The 10,511-nt window shown below is 30.2% G+C and overlaps 1 protein-coding gene across 1 annotated transcript; it reads right to left on the bottom strand.

Moving 5' to 3' along the window:
• Positions 1 to 9,102: 9,102 nt before the first annotated feature.
• LOC111623239 lies at positions 9,103 to 9,935 on the bottom strand. Its single transcript, XM_023365733.1, has 2 exons — positions 9,832 to 9,935; positions 9,103 to 9,603 (listed from the first exon to the last, which is right to left on the bottom strand). The coding sequence occupies exons 1-2, from the start codon at positions 9,875 to 9,877 to the stop codon at positions 9,182 to 9,184; spliced, it is 468 nt and encodes a 155-aa protein (XP_023221501.1). The 5' UTR covers positions 9,878 to 9,935; the 3' UTR covers positions 9,103 to 9,181.
• Positions 9,936 to 10,511: the final 576 nt, after the last annotated feature.

The raw sequence follows: 10,511 nt of genomic DNA, 5'->3' as shown, positions 1-10,511 counted from the left end.
GAAATTGAACCTTATTTAGGTGTTAGACACGTGACGAAAACCCGGAAAACTTCACGTCATCAGGCGCATATCTACGACCACTAGTGTTTATCCACAGGTTTTTGTGTTTAACTTTAGATCATTGCTAAAATAGATATTAAAAATTTTCAGTGTCGAAGTATTGAGTGAAGACATTTTATAATATTACTGTACTTGTATAATTACAGCCATGTCCATGACTTTCAACTGTTAAATTTCCTTTGCCTGTTTTATTTTTCAAATGCATCAGGACGTTCATACTTTGTTGCTACAATTATAAAGCGTTTCTATTTGCTATACGGAAACTACACCAGTGTAATACGTCCTATTAATAAACAAAGTCCAAAGTAGATAAGGATAAAACAGAAATCAATTTCTAACACTTAATTTACTGAGGACAGCTCTCATTTCTAACAAGGACATTTATAACGTAAATAAATACCATAAACAGTGTAAATATGATTTTTGTTTACAATATGCGCGAATTACTCAACAAACAAATTATTATTACTTAATTTTTTATCATTTATATTTATTATTTATACAACCACTTATAAATCATTTTTCAATAGGCTTAACCAGATGAAAAATTACGAATGGAAGATAAAAAGACATGAAAGATGTATTTGAATATACAGTTTTTTGCATTAAAAAATACTTTCATAGTAACGTTGGACATTAATTTAACAGAAATTCTTAAACTTGTTAATATGTAGAGGGGGACATTTATTAAAGACTAAATGAAGAACATGTCTCTCTGTTCGGATAACAAATTGGCCGCACTATCTTCAAATTGATGAGCGCATCTGTGAGTGACGACATGGAAGAAGAAATATCTCACATAATATAAACATATAAACTGCATGTATATATAGTTATAATATATATGTATATATTATGTAACATATAGTATTATAAATACAAACTAAACTGCTTCTCTGATTGTAAAATTGGAGAAAGATATGTTCTCAATAGAAGGGTCCGGATTCGTGACACACTCACGTTTAATTATATCTATGGAGAGATGTTTAATCAAGAACAAGAATAGGACAGTATATCAATCAAGACATTTTTAATGATTAATGTTTGTTTTAAAATAAATAGTAACCATTTAAATATTATGCGACGAAAATGTTTCCTTTAATCTTTTATTAAGTTCAGCATACGAAATTCTGTTTATTAAAAAAATGAAATTCTAAAATTTTGATATTTCATTTTTAAAACATACTTTTTGAACTCTTTCCACCCTGTGGGTACTAAGAGGACCTATTTTTTAGCAAGTCTATTACGAAGTTGAACAGGTGGACAATATAGATACGGGTGGCTGGTGGGTGAGCGGCAGGACTCGACATATCTGAAAAGACCAACCCACGAAATTTCTAGATTTTTCTAGGGTTCGATTCCGGTGGTGAATTGCTATCTTAACCGTTTGGCCACCCGGCCATACGTTAGAACTTATTAACAATCTAACCTTAAAAATATGGTTTTAAAAAGTAATTTTTTAATAGAATTTAGTGACAGGATTAAATGTCTGATTTATGGACTAATTAAAGCATGCATAATTATAATGGATTCATAATAATTCCACTATTATGAATCCATTGTTTATAATATTGTTACGATGAAGTCGACAACAGATTGTCACAGAAACAAAAGCAATTAAATAAATTAAAGAACAAATGAAAATAACTTATCAATTGGAAGTCAGAAGAAACGCAAAAGGAATGATCTCTTTTTACGAAGGTTGAAGTAAAGAAGTCTCCGAGCGAGTGACAAATTCCAAACGCAAACAAACAGAACACCGCAAAATTAAACGATCGTGGTTCGATCGTATTAGTTTAGTCAGTTCAGTACAAAAATTACGTCTGTCGGAAATCTAAATATATAAAATTGCTTGTCCTGACTGACTTACTGACTGAATGACTCACTCACTCACTGATTCATCATCGCCCAGAGCAGACCGCTTAACCTAAAGAGGTGAAATTTGGTAGACAGTAACAGCTAGTACAGTATATAAATGCAAACGTGGTGAGAATAATAGGCTATATAGTTTCATTTAGTTTCATGTGAAAAGAATTTGTTCGTTTCCAGACTGATACTGTATTGGCATCAGTCTGGAATTAAATCAGTGGCGGATCCTTTACTTAATGTAAATTTTTGTGCAAGGATATAAGTGAAGGAAGAAATTATATTAATTCTAAAGAGCTGTTATAAATGCTAGGAAGTATTATCTACAATTTCTGTAACTATAATGTAAAAAGATTTGCGCCAAGTAAAAACTTATGACAATTTAGATGACAGTCAAATTTTTTCTTAAAAATTTTTCTTCGGTAAAGATAAGCTTGGCGCTTCGAAGCGGTACCCACAATACCCACAAGATTTTTACCGGTGATAACAATGCAACGAGAAAAGCTGCTTTTCAAATGCATTGCGCAGCTACAAAATCAGAATTCATTGTTAGTGTTTGTCTCATAGCAAAATATTCAGCGCTCCTGCAACCGGTGGTAAATGCTCTTCAGTCAAAAAGTGTGGACTTATTTCAATGTACAAATCACATAAAAAATCACAGATATCATGAGAAAACATCGTGGAAATGCAGTTGTTGAAAGTCAAAGTGTTATAATAGAGGCTGAAACAATCGTCGAGCATCTTGGAACAGATTTCAATATGCTGCGAGTCATAAATCATCAGAAACATAGTGCGAATCTACCAGCACAGACTCCTAGTTAGTTTTGGAGAAGATCACTAATTTTTCCGTACATAGATTCATTAATAATGTCTCTGGAACGGCGATTTTCTGAGGAGAACTCCCGCATTCTCATTGCTTACGTTGTACCCTCACGTAATGCTTGATATGACATGAAGATTTTTTTTAAAACTATAATTTGAACGATTTCCTCGGTGAAGCTGAACTTTGGTACAACCAATGGAAAGGAAAAAATGTGCCAAATACTGGACTGATGGAGATAGAACTAGCTGCACTAGTTAAAGAAACGCAATTGTTTAACCCATCCATAAAACGGGCGCTACTTATCTCACTTGCACAGCCCTGCACAACGTGCACTATCGAAAGATCCTTCAGCACCTTACGCAGGGTAAAAACTTGGATACGGTCAACGATGACAGAAAATCGGCTTGTCGGTCTTTGTGTGACGAATGTGCATAAAAAGAGGATTCTGGAAGCTAAAAATAAATTTGAGAAAGAAATCTTGACAAGATTTAGCCAGAACTCCCATAGGCTAGTGTTGAAATAATATTTAGATATGTTCATTGCGAATAGCATTGCAACTAATTACTTTTTGCATTTTCAAATGTTAAAATAAAATTATTTTTTAATAAACAACGTTATCTTATTTTTGCCTCCCCTGAAGAAAATCCAGACTACTCCCTTGATCACATCTATTTTAAAGTGATTACATTCTTTTTTATTCATAAAATTTTGATTCTTAATAATTTACAATTTATGTTATGATAAAACACAATTTTGACAAAAAGTTTAAAAATTATTATAAATAAAATAGTTAAAATGAGAAAAGAACCAAAATTTTGTATATTTCCATTTCTAAATTTTAGTTCTTCGCTGACGATTGTATTTGTCATCAAAAAGTTAAGAAAATTAAATTCACTAAACTGAATAATCTCATTATTCAGTTCAATGAATTCAATTTTCTTAACTTGTTGAAGATACACACAAAAAAATAAAAGTTATTGTAAAAGTATAGCTTTAAAACTAAACATGGCAGAAAGATTGGCCAATGAACTCTTCAAAAGCAACAGCAAAGAATTGTATCATGCTATTCATTGCGTGGATGAAATCATTAATAAAAATAGACAAGAAGATAGATCTTCGGACAAAAGGATGGAAAACTCGTTATCCGAATGTCCCTTTTCCGAGATCGCTCAACCGAAAATGAAGAACATATCGTTCCTTTACCTGGAAATGATGAAAACCAACTTCAAATTACAAAGAAAACTATTCTTTAAGGAATTATAAACAATTTATAAAATAATTAGTTAAATCATAAAAAGAATATCTTTAAACCAAGTGATTAAAATGTAAAGTTTTATAAATCGACTGAATAAATATATTTTTCGTCATTATCATTGCTATACTTTAGATATGTTTAATTTATTCGAAATTAGAATATTTAATAAGAATATAAAACGCAAATATTAATGGAGAAAACCAAAATTGGATCGCCAGTAGCCGAGTGGATAATGTCACTAAACTGTATTACATCGTTGCGAAAGGTTGCGCCTGACTTTAAATGCGATGTTTTATACTAAATTGTTATATAAATATCATGATTTTTACATTTTAGTTGACAAACACATTAAAAAATTTTAAAGATCTAAAATTAAAAATAAAAGCTATTTCAGTTTTGTGATTTTATATTTGCACATTTGATACTATACACAGAAACCCACGTACTGTACAGTACTGTACATTCAATTTTATTTTTATAACTACTCGTATATACCAGTGGCGTGCGGTGACATTTAATGTTAGGGAAGCTGTGTTTTTATGAAAATTATAAACAAATATTGGAAATGACAAAAGTAAACAATTTATTTATTTTAATTCTAAAATAGATACATTGATATGAAAGAAAGATATAAGAACATCTTTATGAAAATAATCGCAAAATACGTATTTATATTTTAGAAAATACAAGGGAAGCGGAGCTTCCACAGCTTCCATGGACTGCACAGTACAGTACATAAAACTAAAGAAAGAAAACTGTATCAATCATGCCATATTCAAAGTATTTTTTTATTTTTTGATTTAGATAAAAGTGCTAATTTTACGAATAACTAAAAATGGTAAAAATATGGTAAATTTTATGTCAAGTTTTAAGTATTCACCAATATTTTTTACATAATCGTATTCCTAATTGTAATTCAATATGTATGTTAACATATTTTAACATTAAACTTAATTTAACATAATTTTATGCGGCGGCCCTCAAAAAATTCCTAGGGGGCAAAGCTTGGAGACAAATAATTATATCAATAAGTTTTTATTTAATTTTTTGGGATGCTTTTTCACAAGTAGAATATAAAAAGGCAGATAAAGTGTTCCATGGTCGAGAGTGTAAAGTTATATATTTCAATAGTTTTTACGATTATAATTTGTAAATTTTTTACTCGATCCCAGGAGACAAATGTTCCGTTTGCCCCTTCTGAGAACGCTCATGCATTTTAAAAATATGCGCTAAAGATAATTGTCTTGTTTCTATTGAGAAACGACACGAGCGTAATTATTAAGAAGGCGTAATTATTAAGAAGGATAGATAGCATAGACTCCGATTGGGATAAGTTTTGACCGCACGAGTTAACTGTGTTTCTGTTTATTCTGGTTGTATATAACAATTCTCGGACTGGTCACGTGGAGTTTTTGGGCTTTATTCACATGTATACCTATTTCTAACTATAGTGTTTAACAATACCTATAGGCCAGTTGTCCATAGAAAGTCCCCTTTCTCAATTGGCAATTGGCAGATAAGATAAAGCAACACATAGACAAATCCCTCGATGTTTCGTTGCCTTATCACATTATTTCAATCCGAACAAAATTATTCCAAATTAGGTTATAAATTTGGATAGATTAAACGATTTTTTCACTTTATATTTTATATTTATATTTATATTTATTAACTAATTTAAATTTTTGCATCAAATTGGCACTAAATTAACTCCGATATTCTGACTGAACTAGTTGTACCCAGCAAAATATTTGTTGTAAAAAATTGTTGTTAAGTTACAAATAAATAGAAAAATAAAGAAGCAAATAAATTGATTTACATAAAATTTATTAATATAAGATAGCATTTCTCGGTATACAAGATTAGTATTTTAACAAATAGAGAAAAGATATCGCCTTAGCATATTCTGCGTAGACACATAGATGCATCCTATTTCTGGTTAGTTCTAATAAAAACTAATATTAACAATCAACAATCACGTGCCGGTATGTTCCTCGTCACATAATCTTTATCTTTTTGTAAACGTTCGAATAACCATGCAATACGTTCATAACTAATTTTCGGGCAGAAATGGATACGTAATTCCACGGCATTTAATTGAACATAGTTTTTTGTTTCTTTTTCCTCTAATCGTAAGGGTTCTTCTTCTTAGGGCCATTTTATTCAAAAGAAATGCCGTTAGAATTCTTGATCAAAATTTAATTTACAATAGTCTTTCTGTTGTTAACAAAATTAAAAAATAATTGGGAATGAATAAAAGAATGTCAACTCGACGAGTTATTCTCAGAAGAGATTTTAGTGGATGGGTTTCTTTTAATTCTCGAAAATAACTTAAAATAAAAATGTTAATGCAAAATGAAAAAAACAAACATGAAAATTTTAAAATTAATATTAAAATGAGCAAACCAGAAAGTTGAGCGACAAGAATTAATAAATCTTTTGAATAAGAAATTCTTTTATTATCACTCAAATATATTGAACCTCTCTCATTGCAAGTGACGCAATGAGTTGAGTTGCTACAGGCCTGCAAAACTAGTAAAAGCTTGCTAAATTGCAAGATATGAAAAGAATTTATATGAATTAATAAGTCTACAATAGTTTATTTTTATGATCATTTACATGTTATTAGTTACATAACTTGCACATAAACACAGTCTTATTAGAAAATTATATAGGCCATTACAAAAAATAATTTCGTTAACTTTTTTGTTAATGTAAAACCGTGATGTGACAACCAGCGTGATATTAAATATCAAACCTTTAGATGTTTGGATCTTTAAACAAAAAAGCAAAATTGAGACGTTCCGTATACGGTAATTCCATACGGCTCGACATCTTTTGGGGAAAATGCCCATCAGTAATCGCGTAGTAAAACCGCCGAACACTGGTAGTAGGTTGCGAGTTCGCACCTCGACAACAGCCATGTGGGATCTTCCAGGTTATCTTCACGCATCTAACACCTAAATAGAGGGAAGATTTTTGTAAAAAGTCATCCCGGGAGACAGCTTCACTTGACAGATTGCCCATAACCCGTCAATCCATCTTAAAGATTTTTTTCTCATTAAGAAAAATAAATAAAAAAATTGAAATAATAAAAGAATTAATTTACATTTAATGTTTAGACAAATATTTTATCACTTTCATTTTATTTAAATTTATTAATTTTCTTTCCATTACTAGAAAGTAGATTCGTTTAATTTATAATGAATTTGTCGGCTTTCACAAAGAGATAACTTAAACTATTTGTTTTATTTCACATTAAAAGTTTTCTAATCTTTTAAATATTATATAAGATTTATTATTACTTTTACAAATATTTACTTTATCATTTGTGTATACATTGATGAAGATTTTTCCTATGACTCTATTGCTTATGCAGTAGATATATATTTTACACAGTTATCTAAATACATGAATAATATAAGTAGATGTAGAATTACTGCTGAATAAAATAAAGTTAACCAAATATTTTTATTCAGAATACGAAATTTCGGTTAGGTTTATAAATCTAAAAAATTTAAANGGAAAATATAATAGAATATTTATAACACATGTATAATATGAATTAATAAATTTAAAATAAAAATTTTGTTTTGATTTTCATATACTTTTTTGTTTTAAGTAGGTTCAATTTCCTATAGTATGCCTCTCGTGAGGACATACTATGAGAAATTGAACCTTATTTAGGTGTTAGACACGTGACGAAAACCCGGAAAACTTCACGTCATCAGGCGCATATCTACGACCACTAGTGTTTATCCACAGGTTTTTGTGTTTAACTTTAGATCATTGCTAAAATAGATATTAAAAATTTTCAGTGTCGAAGTATTGAGTGAAGACATTTTATAATATTACTGTACTTGTATAATTACAGCCATGTCCATGACTTTCAACTGTTAAATTTCCTTTGCCTGTTTTATTTTTCAAATGCATCAGGACGTTCATACTTTGTTGCTACAATTATAAAGCGTTTCTATTTGCTATACGGAAACTACACCAGTGTAATACGTCCTATTAATAAACAAAGTCCAAAGTAGATAAGGATAAAACAGAAATCAATTTCTAACACTTAATTTACTGAGGACAGCTCTCATTTCTAACAAGGACATTTATAACGTANGGGATCATCATTAAATATCAGAAATTTGTTTTGCCCGTCACTTTGTTTGTCTTCGTCGAAAGCAAAGCAACCTTTAAATATAAAGTTTAAAATTTTTAAAAAAATTTTTTTTTTTTTATATTAATACTAATTAGACCCAATAAAAGTTCTGCTAACGAGAAAAAAATAAAATTTATTTTAACTTTTTATTCATTCAAAGTTTTGTTAAAAAAGTACAGTTTTATTAGGCGTTTATACATTAGAAGAAGCATTAAAAATTATTTATACCTTAGGTATGAGAACTGGATTAAGGCGTCAGCCTATCGTTCTGGGGGACCGGGATTGAATCCGGTCGATTTTTCGTGGGCGGTTTGTTCTGGATATGTCGTATTCCTTTTCTCCGAATCTACGATTGATTTGACCAGTGTGTTAGTGATTTTCACCTTGTCCACTGGTTTTTTCCATTTTTCCATTACCCACCATGAGTATGGGAAAATGTCACCTTAGTTTCTAGAGAAATAAAGAGCCAAAAATTGAAAAAAGTACGAGAACTGGCATTTATGAGAAAATTTATCATAATTTTTTAAATAAATAAATAAGAATTTTTTTTTAAATTAAAACGTAAAAGTTTTATTCATAATTACATTAAATTTCAATTATTTTATTTATTATATTCCTGTATAAAATATTTCATAAATTAAAGATAAATTGATTCTAATTATTATTAAATTTTATTAATATTAGCTCGTGTTTAAGATTTCTAGCCACACATTTATTCATATTTCTTACGAATTTATTACTAAAAAATAGTGTTTAATAAATTTATCATTTGAGTATAATGAAATAAAGTAACGAAATGGTTCCAAAATATTTTTAATGTTTAGAAATTACGATATTACAATTTAAAATTTGGTTTAACATAAGTGAGGGGAGGTAATTATTGTTTGTTTATTCGATTCAAAAACACTAAGGAATAGAAATACAAAAGAACTCTATGCGAGTCAGATTTATTATAATTATGTTTTTTATTTCTTACAATTCAGACATTTTCTAATGTTTTTTTTTTCCTCTTCAAAATTTAACGGCCCAAACGAGGTGTGAAGGCTGTCCTTCCGATTCGGGGTGTAAACGCTGCTCGAGCTCTTTTATCTTCATCCCTATCGAAGATTCTTTTTCCTAGGCGAGGAATAAAAGCGGCCCTTAATTGTATTCCTCCAACATCTTGATCACCCCTTCCAACTCTGGGTGCAGGCATCATTCGTTCTAACAAAGAAGTTTCGGTAGACCTCTTCTTTCTTCCTATTCGTGGAGTAAAGGCTTGAGCCCTCTTATACGAAAGTTGGCGATCGTACGAATCTAACATATTATCCAACAAATAAGAAGCTAAAGAATGACTTTCTGAAGGAACCATGAAAATGGCCGGACTTTCGGGATCATCATTAAATATCAGAAATTTGTTTTGCCCGTCACTTTGTTTGTCTTCGTCGAAAGCAAAGCAACCTTTAAATATAAAGTTTAAAATTTTTAAACATTTAGTAAAATATTTTCCTATTATATTAATACTAATTAGACCCAATAAAAGTTCTGCTAACGAGAAAAAAATAAAATTTATTTTAACTTTTTAAGTATAAGCGAAATTTTTGCGTTATTCGGAAGTAATTTAAGAAATTTACGAGGGATTGCCCTTATAAATTTCTCCATTCTTCTATAAGAAAGTCTAAGACTTACCGTAGCAATATCCAAGGAGTAATAGCCAACAATAAAGCGTGGTCATGGCTCTCGGAATGGTAGCAAAGCAGAGAGTGAGCTAAGACACTTCGAATGGCCAAACATATATCTTATAGAGAATGCGTACAAGAAGATGCGTGGTTGGGTTAGTCGGATCGAAAACGAGATTCGTTTCTTCAAGGGTGGTCCTGATAAATTGGTGTTGCAGTCGGAGATTGCTAGCACAACCCCTCACAAGTGGATCATGTACGATTGACTTAGACATTCCTAAATAGGATTAACTTGGATTGAGAGATCTGTAAGGCATTATTAAACCTGCGCCACGCTTGGCAGAATAGAAAAAAAGTAAATAAAGAAGACAATATTACTTTGTGCTATTAGGAAAAAAGGGGGGATTTATTTTTAATTAGATGATTTGATGAAAAGTTAAATGTTACCTTTCGTAACTCGTACATATGTTTTTAAAACGATGCCAAAAATTGCTTCGATCTCTCGATTAAATTAAAAAAGTTAGCACGTAATTTATATGAGCTTGCAGAATTTTGAGCATTAGATAAACACAACATTTAGACCTAAAAATTGAAAACTTGTCACCTTTAATTTTCATTAAAACAATTTATTTAAATAAAATCAAATGCGAAAGATTTAGTTTCTCGGTAGCATTGTCTATAATCTTGAAT

The sequence above is a fragment of the Centruroides sculpturatus genome, unplaced genomic scaffold (genome assembly GCF_000671375.1).
Source record: "Centruroides sculpturatus isolate CEXI.00-Female unplaced genomic scaffold, Cexi_2.0 scaffold262, whole genome shotgun sequence".
Classification (NCBI taxonomy): Eukaryota; Metazoa; Arthropoda; class Arachnida; order Scorpiones; family Buthidae; genus Centruroides; species Centruroides sculpturatus.
This window is presented reverse-complemented; position numbering and strand designations above follow the sequence as displayed.